At 39.9% G+C, this 17,209-nt stretch overlaps 1 protein-coding gene across 1 annotated transcript in view; it reads left to right on the top strand.

Annotated features, from left to right (window-relative positions):
* The window catches only part of b4galnt4a (beta-1,4-N-acetyl-galactosaminyl transferase 4a), a 164,737-nt gene that overhangs the window by 41,739 nt on the left and 105,789 nt on the right, over positions 1 to 17,209 (top strand). The window contains exon 2 of the mRNA XM_077515998.1: positions 14,893 to 15,005. Coding sequence (XP_077372124.1) covers positions 14,893 to 15,005 — 113 coding nt within the window. The remainder of the gene's footprint in view (positions 1 to 14,892; positions 15,006 to 17,209) is intronic.

The following is a 17,209-nucleotide window of genomic DNA, read 5'->3' as shown; positions in this document are numbered from 1 at the left end:
CATGTAGCTCTGAAATAAGGACATAATTTCACAATAAATAGAACTGGAAAAAATATTCTCAAGCTTAGTTTGTCCTTTCAGATCTTTTATTCAGACAACTTGTGATCTATTTCAGAAAAAAAAAGGACATACTATTATTTAATACAAAAAGTCAATTTTATTTCACCAAACAAAAATGGAGCATGGGGGGAACTAATTGGGTGATTAGAGGAGATCAGCGTCGGGAATTGCAGTAGATGCGAGAAAAACCATTAGACAAAAGGCTTGAAAGAAAGTTGCATGGGGGGAAAAAAAGAAACAGAATAAATAGCATTGTTGTTGCACTCTTCATTGCCTTCCCCCTAGACTAATTTAAATTATCTAACTAACAATCTCAAGTATTCTAGTATTTTTTTCAAGTAACTCAAAAATAGCTATAATCCCCACAATTAAGCTGCAATGTTTTTTTGATAACGCCGTTCATATTTTTTTTATATGAAAATTGTCTAATCCAGAAACGCAAAAACTTGAAGAAAAAACAAAAACATAAACTGCTTCTTTTTTTCCTCTGTTCAAAATCAGTGTGCTGAACAAGACCTGCAGGCTACAGCTATCTAGCTGGTGCAACAGAAGATCAACACAATAACATTATTTCACATTTTTGCATACCTTTTCCTTCCTGGCAGAATTTATAGAGCATGGTCATTTGTGCAAAAACAGCCAATTAAAAAAATAAATAAATAAATAAATAAATAAATACCAGTTATAGAATAAGGATTTTGGGACATGTTGATTGATACATATTTATTTTGCAATTGAATAACTACCCTATATTAAATATAAATTCAAAAGGAAGAGGCCTCCATAAGGCAGACTTCTTGATTAATTAAAGTAAAGGTTAAGGTTTTTTCCTTGATTTCAAAAGGCATGTCTGGCGCAATAACAGCACACTGGACAAGAATACTGGACCTGACGCATGAGATGCAGGTATAGTACAGTGAAACAGAGTGGTGGTAGCATCATGCTTTGGGGCTTTTTCTCGCTGGGAGCTTATTTCCGAATGCACCCACGATTAGGGAATGTGAATTTTAGGTGCGAGTCCAAGCTCTCCTGTTTTTGGTCTCCATTTTGCAAAATACCTTTCCCCAAAAAGTGCGACTTGTGGAGCGGTGGAACTTGTAGTTTCAAAAATGCAGCACTTACTTACTTACCATCGCAAAAATGTTGCTTTTTGTTGGATCTGTACAGGATGCATAGGTCACAATGATATTGGGAATTCTTTTGAAATTATTTATATTGGTCTCATGTGTTTATGTCACGAAAACTTGGTATCTGAACAGAGGCGTAAACCTTTTTATAGTAACTATAGCATCTCAGAAGATGGATTGGGAAGCAGTACGAGCGAACACTACACCTGTCGCAGCATAGGATGTGTTCATTACTGTTAAGGAGGTTGCTAAGCAGTGACGCGTACAAGGCACAGTTATTTCCACACCCGTGTTGGACACGGTGTGATTTGGACTGTGGGCTCTCAAAGACTAAGCCAACCAGGCATCTGTTCCATTAAGGAGATTAAAAACATGTTGTTTCGCCCCTTTTTGCTTGCCACGCGTGTGCCTTCTTCCCCTGACAATCCTTTCACTATCAAAGTGGAGCTTTCAGAATGCTTTGCCAATTACTGACTAACATGCTCCCTTTTAACTTGACAGTCTCATCTTTTTGATAACGTTTAGGTCATTTATTTGAAGCTTTTTTATTAAGTACAGAAAACAGTTTCCTAAAGAGATGAGTTGGCTAAATGTGTCTGTGTTTACAAAAGATACAAAACACTTATCGGGTGGAAGTTCCACCCGTGGCAAAAATTCAAAGTGTTATCTTAAAAAAAAACTAAAAAAAAAAAAACTAAAAAAAAAAAACTAAAAAAAAAAAAACTGCTGTTACTCCAAATGGTTCAAGAACAGCTTCAAATTTACTTTGGGTGCACATTTTTTGGTGTTTTTGGCAAAATTGCCCTAATAAGGGGTTAATACTTCATCATAGCCAACTGCTGGACAATCTGACCCGTCTATCATCAATGAGGCTAGTCGTCTTCTGAGGGTCAGATGCAGCACAGTAGCTGGCAAAACTATTTAAGAGGATAAAATGCTTTACATTTTTCATTATTTCCATCATATCTTGAGCCTTAAAGATGCCGCCTCTTACCCCAATCTTTACTGGTCACCGGTTGCCGTCACACACACAAACTTCCTACATTTACCTGCATCATTCGGAGTACTGCTTTGCGTACTAAATGTGTCTCTGCTCTTGGACCGTTCCTATTTCAGCCTCCTGTATGTGTGCGGCAAATTTGTCCTAGTGCTGAACCTGCTGCTTCACATCTCCTTTTCATTTCCAAAGTGTCGTTAGAGGTGTCGATCAGTGGCTCCGTTTCTCGGTTGTGACCAGCCTGTGTTGTCGCTGGAGGGTACATAAAGTAACAGCCATGAATAATTGATTCCAGGCAGGAATATGTGAATGTGTAAACAGACACTACATACAAAATGCAAACAGTTGCAGCAGATTGCGTGGATTAATTGCCTGGCCAAGTACTTATTGGGGCTGAGTCAGGCCAAGGTTGTTTTTGGAGAATAATCGAGAACTGGGAAAACTTTCACAAGGTTCACTCGCGTGACAGAGCCCCCTGCCATAAAAAGGGAGGAGTGCCAGAAATAGTCTTGAAAAGAGAGACACAAGTTGCACCTTGTTATTAAAACAATTCCTGATAATACATTTAGAAACTGAATCATCACCACCACCAGAAAATATATATATTAGATCAAAAGAAAGCACAGAAGCCACATCCCCATTTGTTGGATTTGGTTGGACACCTATCTTGCTTGCTGGACTTCTCCTTTGTTAATACATGCACAACAGGCAGTTGTTGTTGGTTGAATAGCCACTAGCCAGTGTTAAACTTTTAATTGTATTCATCTTATTATACTCCATGGTTGTGTTCACTCTCTCCGTAAGCCATCACCTTACGTGGTGGAAGTTTTTGTGTGTCCTAATGATCCCAGAAGCCAAGTTGTCTGGGCCTTTTTTGAAAGAGGACTGGAGGATGTGGGGGATCATACTGTGACCAGCCTCTTTGGTAACTCTTTCTTTTTTGGGATGCTGGAGAGGAGGGTCGGATTTAGGAGGAAGTATGGTTCTTCCCATTTGTGGAAGAGTGGGCCAGCTCTACACCCTCAGCAGGGTCCGTGAGGGTCCATGGAAGTTCGGCCAACCAATATACACGTGCTTTGTGAATTTGGAGGTGTTCGTGGAGTACGGGTTACCGAAGCCCCTCATGCGAGCTGTTTTGGTTCCTGTACGACCGGTGTCGGAATATTGGCCGCGTTTCTGTCAGTAAGTCTGTTTTGTTTTCTGTGAGGGGTGGACCCCGCCAATGCTGCTCTATGCCACCAATTCAGTTCTAACCCTTTATGGACAGAATTCCTGGGTACAGCTGAGGCTTTGAGTTGTTTGGTGGCCTCAGTGTAGGAGGGTCCTTTGTTGACAAATGTTGGCGAATGCACAGTTGGTTGATAGCGGGCTTAGCCGCGCTTTATAGATGTGACGTACAACAATAAACTTCTAAATCGCCAGTATTTAAGCACTTTAACGGCCGAGTGATGGGGATTACAGAGAAGCATAATATATGTTTTGGAGACAAAATTTAAAATTATTCAAAGCCCATACGATACGTGGGATAATGATAATTGTTGGTCAAACTCACCTGTTTCCTGGCCACACAGTAATCTGCTTTGGGGACATTTACTCTGATTTAATACAAAGCCCTGGGGAGAGCTGGGTAATTATTCCTCATTGAAGTATTCTTTGTGGTGCTGAAGGAAAGGCGGCGTAGGAGGTCTATCGCATTGCAGTTAAGTTTGTGGAAGTGCGTCACTCCAAAACCATCGAGCTACATGTAAAACACGCTGTTTCTTGCCACTCAGTTCTCGATTCTTCCTGTGATGCAACGTGCGAAACAAAAACAATGACGTCACACAGGATCCTCCTATTGCGTCTCTGCTTTTTACAGATGATGTGGTACTTTGACTTCTTAATGATCTCCAACTTTTACGAAAGTACTTGGGATGGAAATCAGCATCTCCAATCTGAGACCATGGTCCCCATTCGGGAAAGGATCGAATGTACAAGCGGCGGAAATGGGAGTCCTCTGCAGGGTGTCCAGGCTCTCCCTTAGAGGTACGGTGAGAAACGTCATCTGGGAAGGAGTTATAGTTGAGCCGTTGCTCCTCCACGTTCAGAGGAGCCAGATGAGTGGCTCTAGCATTTGGTTAGAATGCCTTTTGGTCGCCTCCCTGATGAGGTGTTCTGGGCATTCCCACAGGCAGGAGGTCTTCGGGAGGCTCCAGGACACGCTGGAGAGATTGTGTCTCTCGCCTGACCTGGGAACGCCTCGGGATCCCATCGGAAGATTTAGATGAAGCGCCTTGGTTGAGAGAAGTCTGCTAAAGCTGCTGCCCTGCGACCCGATCCCGGATAAGCGGTAGAAAATGGATTGGATGGATGGATGGATTGTTGCTGTCACAAGTATCAGGTCACAATGAGGTCACTGATCCCTGGTAATCAGGAGTTGATGAGCTGAAAGGCTTGCAACATTGAAGCTGGCAGGTGGACAGTGAGAATGTGACCAGCAAGGCCCCGTTTGACGTTGTCATCAGGTCCCAGGAGTGACGACACTGACCTGAGATGAAATGAAACCCAGCTGGTTCCTTCATAGCTGCTAGTGGCAGAGTGGCAGTCATAAATAGCAATGGGTGCAGTGAGGGATGGAGTGGGTTTGTCATCAGGCACGGACCAGGCTGGGAGATTCCTGTGAGAAGGGAATTCATCACTGTGCAGTGATAAGACAAGGCTATTATTGTTTCTGTCCTTTTCCGCCTTCTTTCTCTTTGTATGCAGCACATAAGTTCCTTTTTTTTCTCCCCCCTCATCTTTTTCTTGTCCTCCTTTCCACTCCTCGTGTTCTCTTATCTGTTGTTTTCATGCTGTAAAGCCATACCATTGTTGTCTTCGTCTTTCCAGTTTTCTTCTGCATTCACTTTTCTTTCCTCATCTTCCCACTCTCACCTCTCTTTTTCGTCCAACTCTCCCTCTCGGCATACAGGCAATATAATCTTAAGTGTAATGACTCTTTGGGATGATCATCAGATAATGACCCCTCTGTGGCCTTGCAAGGGAACAATTCTCCCATATTAATGGGCTGCAGGGATATGATTGAAAGCAAGATGACAAGAAAGGGGAGAACAAATGAGTCGGTGTGGGAAGGCGGGCGATTTTAGAAGTACAAATAAGACAAAGAAGCAGAAAACTACACCAGCAATGTTACAACCACACAACGAGACAGAAAGGGAGAGGGGGATGTAAACAGAGTAAGGTTATTTGGGGTTCATTCTTAAGTATTTTGAGGCTTCACTGATATTTGCCCGTCTTCAAGTCTGGCATTTCTAATGTTTCCAGATTTCCTTCGATATTCTTCCACTTCTTTCTCATTGCTACTGCACAGCACAATGTCATTTTTCCCCGCATTGTGTGGCGCTCATGCCTTCGGCTAGGAGACCTAAATGTTCGGCTCTGCATTCACGTTTAACTGTCCTATGTTGCCTGAAAGGAGGCTTTTGGTACCCGCTGACTGTCTCGGCTGTCAGGGGCCTACAAGATGGATGAATTATCACAGAAAGGTTACGGCTATGCACCCTCGCCTCATTTGGATGCTCCGTTCTGCTCGGAATCAAGCTAACGGTGTGCCAGCACATTAGTCTAGTGAGATGGCCCATGTTGCTTTTGTTTCAGGGTTTACAAATGTATGCAAATAAATGAGGAGGGCTCAGGAAGCATGTAGCCTCTTTGTGCTCTCTCTTAATGCTTCCCTGGTGACACATGAGCTGTGATGGTGGATGTGGGCTCCTTATCTCAGCAGCTGGCAGTGGAGCAGCCTCCTCTGGGTGTCACTAGGATTGCTTTGTGCTGTGTTCACACAGTGGCCGTGCACTTGCATGTGGATTCACAATGAATACCTTGGAGTCATATTTCCCCCTTCCGTCCATTCTTCCTCTAACTGCCTTGTTTTAGATATTGTATCACTCATGGGGCATGCTTTCTTTTCCCTCCTGTCTTGTCTCTATGGCAACTGAGTGTTGAGATGAAAAGGATCTTTTCACCCCAAAAGAGATCTTGTGGTGTTTGAAAAATATGTTTTGATTCATAAATTAGAACCATTATAGAAGGCTGCATGACTCTATTTAGGTCTTTCGGAAAAAAAAAATGCAAATAAAATCCTATGTAATCAGTTCTATCACAAAGATTTAAAATACTGTAGGTAGGTATCGTTCAGTAAAAGGGGACACAAAATTTTTGACAGTTTTTGTTCTGGTAAGTTTTTTAGATTAGATTAGGTAACCTTTATTAGTCCCACAGTAGGAATATTTACATTGTTGCAGTAGCGATAGTGGTTCCAGGAAAAAAAAAACCCAAAACAAACAAAAAAGCTGTGCAAGGAAAACTTAGACCATGTACCCAATTTATGTGCACAAGCACATTTAAACTCCTTCATGCCTATAGATAATTGCAGTGGACATATATTTGTGTGTCTAAACCAATAAAAATGCATAATTTGGATGATGTCAACACTTCTGGTTCATGATTGGATCCTAGCTAACCAATCATAATCGTAAGTTGATTTGCATGATGTTCATGTTAAAAATGTTACATATAAGCTTGGTAAGTTTACAACACATTACAGCTATACTACCCTGGCGTCCACTATAACAAATAAAAACATGAGAATGAGATAACCCCAATTTTTTCCCCCATGTTGTTCTTATGTGGGAAAAAGAGTCAAAATAATTACAAATAAATACATAAATAAATAATTAGCCTGCAAAAAAATGTCGGTCTGAAGGGGTTAACATAATAGACATGAACCTTGTACACTGTGCAGATGGAAGAGAGGTTCACCAAGTGCTTCATAAACGACAGTTTGGTGTGAGTGTTGCCACATCTTCGTAAATATGCTTCACTCTGTGTTCTTTGCTTAAATGATTCAAGATTATTTCTTAATACCCCTATGGATTTCATAATAACTGGTCTAATATTCTCAACACACTGGTCTGAAATATCAGATTTGCATGTTAACAGTTTCCCACATTGCTAATCAGTCACTTTGTTAATGGCCCGTTGCAATGCACACACTTTGTGTTGCCATAAAATATAAGATGCACTCAGTCCTTTATTAGACAAGAAATGCTTGTTGTTCTAAAGCTTTCGTGCATTTGATTGCTCAATATCTTTCTTCATGTTCGCAGTAGTAGTAAGATGCATTGACAGAAAACTAACTATTGAGCTGCCTTCTTGTAAATATATCATGAGAAGCTTTTTACACACTGGCTTTTAGTCTGAATGCAGCACCCAAATGTTTGTTAACTCTCTAATGCAAATGTTATTGATTGTATTTATTAGATGAGCTCTAAAACAATACTCTCCCTCTACCGGTTTGTATGTGCGTGATTGTGGTTGTACTCCATCACTGCAATCAGGTCATTCCACTTTGTCTCTGGCTCACTATTAATCGTTGAGTGCACTGCGCTTTGGGGCTTTGATCGTATACTTGTCTTCAACCAAAGCTTCTGAACCCCGACCCCCCCTTTTTTTTTTTTAAGTTGAATGTTCCCTAAGTGGCAGCTTTAGTGAGTTATTAGTTCAATGCATAACATTGCAGAGGAGCCTTGAGGAGTGAGGATGGAGGGTGGGACCTCATTTGCCATGACCCACATTACAACACATAAGGCATCGCTTGTTTTGCCTGCACGCCTTTAGTCTAAAAACACCTTCTATTGCACCACTCCACATTAGTTATCTCTTATTATTTGTTTTCCACAGCTAGCTGTCGCTTATCTACAAGTGCTCTCACTTTCCTCAAGAGGTTGTGTGAACTGAACTGTATGGCCAGACAGAGCTGTGCCCGTTCATCAGCGTCACAGCAGCACTCCACTTGCCTTCATTACTGCCTGGTTAATGGCACACATCAGTGCAGTTTATTTGCTATAATTAGCCATCTCTGTTTGGCCAACACTGCCTTATGCTGCCCCCTGCCACACCATGCTGTGTGTGTTCATGAACCCATGACTGTTGGGCCTAAAAAAAGACATTTATAACAGCTACACTGGATTTCAATTTGACATCTTGCATTGTCATGCCATTAGCCTTGTAAAACTTTATGAGCTCTTGTGCTGTTAAAAGCAGTCTATTGTAAAAGGCAGCGGAGAGAGAGTGCAGTACTCAATTAACGTTGAATAATTAGTTATGGAATTATCAGGCAACAAAACGGCTGTTTGAGGTTCTGTTCGTTTTTAAACTCAGGGTGCTTGCTTTACTCTTCACCAGTTCTCACCCTCACATCCCTCTCAAGCGCCTCTCCACCATTAGCAACACTTTTTTTAATATTCTCGTCCAAAGTTTCTTGGATTCCCTGTCCTTGCTCCCCACTGCCTCATGTCCCTGTCCCACTCCTGTTTTTAAAAGTTAAAAAAAAAGCTAATGTTACCACAGACTTACACAGCTTTAATCATGTTGCTAAGGAGGAAAGGAAGGAAAGATTTTTAGTCTTGAGCAGAACTGTGGCCTACATCAGTGAAATGAAGTCACAGTGTGGTATAGCTGAGGGCAAGAGGAGATGGGCTTTGTCAATAATTTATTGAAAGTAAAAGTATACTGTTTGCTGAAACCTTATTCTCTCTCAAAGATATTTCTCCTCGCCTTCTCCCCTCATACTTCCAAGATAGCTTTACTCAGTCAGCGTGGTCACATAGAAGATCGGCCTGCATGCTCTCACACAAAGCAAATTCTAACATGTTGCTATCAGGAATATCCTAAGAGGTTAATTTACTGCTTAGTACATTAAGCACAGCATGACTAATAAGAAGCTTTTAATGATGCCCTAAGTGAGGTATAATTCTTGGAGTGCCAGTGGTTACAGCAGCATTTTTGAAACAGTCCCACACCGGGGCCTAACCCAGAAACGCGCATTGAAACCAGCAAATCACTTTGACAGTGAAAAAGGTCATAAGAGAGGAGCACAAAGCGAATGTTGTTCAGTACAATGATTCATACTTTTGTGCACATTTCAGTTTGAATAAAACACCATTAATTTTAAGCTCTGAACTTTTTTATTCTACATAATAAATGGTAACATAGTGAAAACAAGACAACTGAGCTATGTTCACATTTTTTTTAATTTTTTTTTTTTACCAATGCCAAATTGTGTGCTGTCAATGTATGCCATTTGAAAACAAAGCCAAACATACATTTTTACCTGTTACCGTGTACAGGGTACATGAGGCCTTTTTGGGACAGAGTCACCATGAGCCATGTTGTAGCGGCCTTATAAGAACCGACATTGGCCTTGTATATTCATGATAAAATATGACAAGTTTCAATGATTATTTCATGGTTAGTGTTTTTATACTGTATTGTTTAAGCCTTTAAGAAAACGTTACTTCTGTGTAGTTAGGTTTTTGTTTTTGCACGTTTTATATATTTTTGTCTTGTGAAATTTAGCTGAATATTTAACATTTGTGCATATGGGTGAAGTGTGGTAAAATGATGAATCATTATTAATTTAAATGGATAAAAGTCAAAATATCAAATATCTAATATTGAAAAAGCAAGGGTATGTTTACTCCATCATATTTTTTTATGAAATTTGTAAATTTTTTTTTTACATTTGTACATTTTTAAATTTGTAAATATATTTTGTACATGTTCAAAATTTAACATCCACAAGAAGAACTGTTTACGACTATATAATTTGTTTGCGAATGTCTTTGCAACCATGAACGACTCTTGATGAAAAACAACACTTGCTAAGTGCACACACCTTTGCAATCATCAGCCGCTCAGTGAGATACAGACTGAACAGAATCCAATACTTGATCCAACTGTAGCTTTAACATTAAAAAGTCAGTGGTTATTTTGCATGACTGTGTGCAGAAAAATGCTTGGTTAAATTAAATGGCATTTCCCTGCCCATTTTAATAAAGTAAACTAGTATTTTTTGTAGAAGATTCTTCCATACCCGTATCCTTGGTGTCAAATACCACACAGAAAGAGCCAAATGAAGACTTGTTACTTGTGCTCACTACACATCACTATGTTATCATGACAGTGTGTAAAATTCCCATCAGGTTTGAATTACTTGTGAATGATCATCAGAATGTAATGACCTAGGTTTACCTTCTACCTTTCGTCTTCCTCTATTGGATTTGTGTGGGTGTGCGCATGCGTGTGTGTCTGTGTGTGCAATTATTCAGACTTCGATTTTCATTTTTTAGACTTTTCTGACATTTTTGGCTTTTTGAACATTTTCTTTCTTGCCTTTTATAACAAAGTTTCTCACTTTTTGGGGAGCAATATTGTGTATATTTTAAGGTAATTTTCTGACTGTTTTTTCTTTTTTTGTGGACATTTTATGGTTACTTTTTGAATGTTTTCTTTTCTGCCTTTTCATATTCCTTGACATATATGTTAACCTTTTTGACATTTTCATGTAATAAGAAAAACATCTACCTTTTCATCTATTTCTGACAACTTAAAAATTTGTACTTGTGACATCCATCCATCCATCCATCCATCCATCCATCCATCCATCCATCCATCCATTTTCTTGACCGCTTATAGACTTGTTAATTTTTCATTTTTTTTTAAATCTCAACCATGAATTCATTTAGATAATATTTTATGTAAAAAGTAAAAATAAAAATGTAAAAACAAAATACTAATTTCTATGAATTTAAGCTAAAGATCCATCGGGAGCTGCAGGTTGCAGACCCCTGACCTTGGCAAACAGTTTCAGAATCAAAATAATTGTTTTATAAGTTTTGATAAAACAAAAAGGGTACCTCATGTTTGTTGTTTTCTAATGCATGAACTACAAAAGTATTAACCATTTATAATGCTAAATGTACATTCTCATAACTTGATAGAAGACTTGGCCAAAAGGATATAAAAAAAAAAAATCTCTACTCTGCCCTCTAGCTGCAGGTAAGATAATTTACTACTGCTGCTGCTTTTGGGCTATGGGACATGAAAAGATTAGGCAGAACAATAGAGAGGAAGCTGCTAAGTGATCAGTATTCCACATGGCCTCCTGCTGCTGGCACAAGTCGTAGTCGATTGGCTTCTATTAACCTGCCAGTCAGCTATTCATTACTTCATTAGAGGCAGCATGGAGGCTTGAGGAAGTCCCGTCACAGTCCAGCAGTTGGTACGGACTCCTCCGCACTCGCTTAAGTTCACCACCTCCTCTCTCGCCCACCTACACGCTGCACCTCGAGGGTGGCCTATGAATGGAAATGTCTGGTGGTGAACTCGGCACTTTCGAGATGCGTGAACTTCAGTGGGTGGCAGAAAAAGTGTCGTACCTTTCTGCATTCTGCGTGTATTGCCTTTAATATACGCTTAGGTCCAATTGAGATGGACTGCCTGAATGGCACAGTCTTGTAGAGATAAATCACAGCCTAAATTTGAAAATAAATGCGGCTAAAGTTGCTGCTGCAATGCTCTATGATATAGCACTTGTAAAAACACCTTTTATTCAAATATCACTATATCTTGATTATATACCTCTATGCTATACAGTACTTCTATAACCTTCTGTATTCCAGTTGATTTTTTTTTTTTTTTTTGTTCTTTTCTTTTTTGTCGACAGGCGGAGTGCACCTGGACTGGTCGCCAGTCAAATGCCTGTGCAAAGGGCACATATAGACAAACAGCCATTCATACCAATAAGCAATTTAGTTTTCTATGAACCAACGATGTGGGAGGAAGCTGGAGTACAACTAGTCTGCTGTGCTTCCCTTCATAAAAAAATAAAAAATAAAATAAAAAAAATAATAAAAAATAATAATAATAATAATAATAATAATAATAATAATAATAATAATAATAATAAATCACACAAATAAATTCAAATTAGAAAACTGAAATGCAGTTTCCCACACACCCTGAAATGTTTTCAAAACCCTGGATGGCATCCTAAAACATCACATCTCAAATCTGCCCAGGACATTGCCTGTAGGATCCCTGGCCAAGTTGGCTCTTAATAAAGAGCAGTTTATTTTATTTTATTTATTTTTTTTCCCCCTCCTATCCCCTTGTCGACTATTTTGCTTGCAGGTTTTTGAAATTTCAGACATAAAATAAGTTTTGATGGAATAGCAAGCTTAGAAGTTGGAAGTGTCCTGCTGCTTTTAGGTTTCTGCTCAACAATAGATGGAGAATGGAACCAGGTATCAAGCATAGTTGGATAGAGCTTCCCTTTGATCTGGTTGAGCTTTGAAGAACCCTGGAGGCAGCACTTACACAAACCGTGACCGTTGGACTACCGACTAGCAGCTTTAACAGCATGGTTCCTATGGCTCGAGCCCTCTTGAAAGTTGCTGTCACTGATAGCTGCCTTGGGTTTCATTTCCTGGTATTACTTTTCTCTGAAAGCTTAGGCTTTCGTTTTCCAGAGTGGGTGAAATTCAGAACACAATACATCCTCACACAATCGAAGAGAATGATGGTCTAGCTAGCAGTTTGAAAGAGAATGCAATCTGAGAATGGCAATTTTCTCTGTCATTGCATTTGTTCAGGAAGTTGGTCAAATGTTTTAGATCATATCACAATCATCAGTCTTGAAACAGTGAAATCCCAACAAGCTCGAAACGAGCATGACTGTATTCACTGTAGGAGGAAAACATTCTAAAACCGAATTATGCATGCTGGAACCCTTCCTGGGATGCTCACTTTGCTTGCAGAATGTTAAATTATTGTCCTTTGGATGTAGGAGCTATTTCACCAAAATGTTTTTTGCTAGCAAGCTTACAAAAAAAAAAAAAAACATACTCGTTTTTGTCATAGTGGAAGAGCGGGGCACCCATGAAAGAATCCATTGAATTTTGAGGCAGATCCATGTAAAATGGAGTGTCTAAGAAGTCTAGATTCATAGATTGGAATGGAATTAAATTCTTCCAAGAATCCAACTTTTCATGTTATACATTTTACATCATGTTTTTATTATTATTTCAATTATTTATTGTCTTTTTGATTAATTTATTATACACCCATGTGGTGTAAACAGATGTCACTGTATGCAGCCGATTTGCTGGATTATACCGCCTTGGTGGGGGTTTGCACCCTATTAAGTGCCATTGTGGTTTTATTTAGAATGTTTGATGCGTACATACACACTTCTTCCTCCCTCCAATTCACTCTGTTAAGGAGACATATCGGAAAACCTTTAGCGCTCATTATGCTTTATAGCCACCCTACCCACTCACCACCACCTTGTCTTGTCCGCTGGTGTGTGTGTGCGTGTGCATGCAAGCGTGTGTGTTTGGTTGTGGCTAGTTACATGGAGCCTCCAGCAGGCAATGCAATGCACTATTGTGCAGACGTGTATTTAGCATATTTTTGGGGTTGCTTCAGCACACTCAAAGTAAACAATAGCACCCCCAAAATTTTACAGTATATATATATATATATATATATATATATATATATATATATATATATGTATATATCCATCCATCCATCCATTTTCTTGACCGCTTATTCCTCACAAGGGTCGCGGGGGGTGCTGGCGCCTATCTCAGCTGGCTCTGGGCAGTAGGCGGGGGACACCCTGGACTGGTTGCCAACCAATCGCAGGGCACACAGAGACGAACAACCATCCACACGCACAAGCACACCTAGGGACAATTCGGAGCGCCCAATTAACCTGCCATGCATGTCTTTGGAATGTGGGAGGAGACCCGAGTACCCGGAGAAGACCCACACGGGCACAGGGAGAACATGCAAACTCCACCCAGGAATGCCGGAGCCTGGACTCGAACCGGAGTCCTCAGAACTGGGAGGCGGACGTGCTAACCACTCGTCCACCGTGCCGCCATATAAATATATAAATATATATATATATATATATATATATATTACTGTGTTCTTTTTAACGAGCTAAAATTTATAGCTATAATATATATAAACCATAGAGTTTGAAAGTAATATTTAAAAACAAAAATACAGTCCACCCCTCATTTGATTGAAAATGGTTTCATCTGCTTACAAGCCAGTGTAGATGAGCAGAGCGTGTCATCCTTCTCAGTCCATTTAAGGTGTATGTGTGTCAAGTCGAGTGAAATTAAGTGTTCCTTACTTACACCAGGATATGTGAAGTTTTTTACCTTCTACGACTCAACACCAACTCAGAGAGAGAGAGAGAGAGATAGAGAGAGAGAGACCACCACCTCAACCCATTCTTGCCTTGAAGGCGCCACATTTTATTGCGTCCCATCTATACAGCAGCAGCACTGTCAACCAAATGGGATGAAAGAGAGGGCAATCCAAATGCAATAGGAGAGTGAATAGGGTATGGATTTCTTTGTTATATGAAATTAAACGAACCTGAATGTGTGCCCACTGGTTTTTGTTTTGTTTTTTTTGCTCCAAATATGCAGATACTCAAGTGTTGAACAAAATGTCATTGGGCTGTATTGACTGGCTCTAACTTTTGTCCATCCAATTGTCACCATTTTAGGTGAGAGAATTGTACTCTATTAATGTCCCCCTCCCCACCATGTTTACTGCTGTCTTTTTTTTCTTTTTTTTTAAGTCTTTATTGGTGTTCCTCCATGAATTTGTGTGGCTTTGATTTTTATAGTGCAACTATTGACCATAAAAAAAATGATGATAATAAAGATAACATAATCAGGATCGCACTTTGTCTTCATTACCATCCTCGTTACGCGAAGATGATTAAAATGGAGCTGACAATGACGGCAGCCATGCTTGCCAGCTTTTTGAGCCATGTTTTTTTTTCCTCCTCTCTAGATGGAGAGAGACAGACGGAGGGCTCAGACACCAGCCGCAAGCGGGACACTCGCTCCTCAACTAGCCACCACAAGAGTGAAGACACCAGCGACAGTAGGGAGGATGAAGCGGCGGTGAGTCTCTCTCGTGTGCATTTGCCTGTGGTCTTTTTCTTTTCACTGTCAGATGGGATAGATTCCAGCTCACCTGCGACCCTGATTGAGAGTAAATGCTATAGAAAGCACCTTTATAGATGGATGGAGGCAAGGACGGGGGCTGAATTTTGGTATGCTGCACAGTTTGAATTCTGCTCATCTTGTTCAAAGTCATTGGAAAACTGGAGCCTGTCCCAGCTGACTTTCAGCAAGAGGAAGTGCAGACACTGGACTGGCCACCAGTAATATATGGTAATGCATTATGAGAGTCTTGTGTGAGTTTTGGAAGCCAGGATACTTGGAGAAAACCCACACAAGCTCATGCAAACTCAGACATTAAGCCCGGAAACCCCAAACCTAAAAAAACGTGAAGCAGACGTGCTAATCACTTGGCCCATTGTGCTGCCCACAAACCATCAATCACATTAAAAATATTTTTTATTATAGTGACTGATTGAGAATCACAAATCTAACAAGCTTGAAAATCAAGGTTTTTCATATTCACACATTCAAGTGTCATATATTCAAATGTAATTCAGTGTCGAAAGATGTGTAAACAACCAAATATATTCCTTGTCATGACACACAAACTGTCTCGCTGTTTCTTGGACGTATTAGTTTAGTTTCATCAATACTATTTTCATTTTTCATAACCTTTAAAGCTGTAAGTCGAGAGCCATTCATTCTTTCCTTCATTTTCTATAGCGCTTGTCCTCATTAGCCTTGCGGATGAGCTGGAGCCTGTCCCAGCTGACTTTTGGTAAGAAGTGGGGTAGAAATTGCAGACAAGTCCACACTTTGACTCAAATTGCTAGGCCATGTAGGAGGTGATGTATTAGAAGTCTCTCCTTTTGTCAACCAAGTCTGAGCTAATAAGTCCAAAAGGGGATCTGGTTTAATAGTCAGCTGTTGATGTACTGTATGCCCTGCATCTGACAATGTGGTACAGTGTATCGTCCTTCTAATTAACCAAACGCAACAGCATATTCATAACAATATTTTCTAAGTTGGCCACAAACAAACAGTAGCAGTTTAAGCTGAATGCCAAACACTGCGGGTGCCATATACTGCATTTCCATCCGTGAAATGTATCAGTCCTCAAAAATCGATTTGAAAGAACATTTAAGGAAATGCGTTGAAGAGATAAGCGTCATGAAGGGAAGGAGGGATACTTGGAGCGGAGCGTTAAATCCGCCTGATAGCACTCCTGTTTTGCCTCAGTGACGACCAAATGGATAGCGCCGTTCAAGATGAGTCAGTCTTGTGCGACCAAGCTGAGAAATTCATAAGAATTGTGCTGAAGTCACTAAAATGTGCCAGAAAGTTAATATATACTGCTGTTTAATCATTTTAAATGTATCACTTTGTCATTGCTCACAGAATGGCTGCCTCAGATAATGATCACTGGAAGGCTCATTCTTCGGTTGTACACAATGCACAACTATAATGCACATCTTCGAATCAGCCAGCTGAAGGAAGGCTTTTTAAAGGGAAAGTCGGTTTTGTGTATTGAATACGTAGAGAATTACCTTCCTCATTTTGTTACTGTGTCATTTGTCAATGCTTTTCACCATTTGTCACTGCATTCATGATGTACTGTTTTACCAGGTTTAGTGTTACAAGGAACCCAACTGTAATGACTAGTTGCTCCATGTGATTTATTTGGTTGTTACTAACATAACTATGAGATTCATTTTTCAAAAATCACTTCAATTGTAATAAAATCTGTAGAAACTACTTGTATGTATAGTTAGGCCTAAAAATATTTGGACAGTGACACAAGTTTTGTTATTTTAGCTGTTGACAAAAACATATTCAAGATACAATCATATAATCAATATAGAATTAAAGTGCAGACTCTCTGCTTTAATTTGAGAGTAATTACTTTCAAATTGGAGCAAGGGTTTAGGAATTACAGCTCTTTAAAATGTAGCTGTCTATTTTTCAGCTAATAATTGGACAATTGACTCAGAAGGCTGCAAAAAAATTAAAACATGGCCTCTTCCCTCATTAACCTGTCATCAAATACACAGTTAAAGGGCTGGATTTGATTCTAGGTGTGGTGTTTGTTATGATCAGTGTTACCACTAGGAGTCGCTGCTGTCAATGAGTGTTAAAAGGAGTGATGAGGAAGAGTGGATAAAGACGGATGGTGTGTGCATGTGTCGACCTGGTGAAATAAA

This window comes from Festucalex cinctus, chromosome 3 (assembly GCF_051991245.1).
Source record: "Festucalex cinctus isolate MCC-2025b chromosome 3, RoL_Fcin_1.0, whole genome shotgun sequence".
NCBI lineage: Eukaryota > Metazoa > Chordata > Actinopteri > Syngnathiformes > Syngnathidae > Festucalex > Festucalex cinctus.
This window is presented reverse-complemented; position numbering and strand designations above follow the sequence as displayed.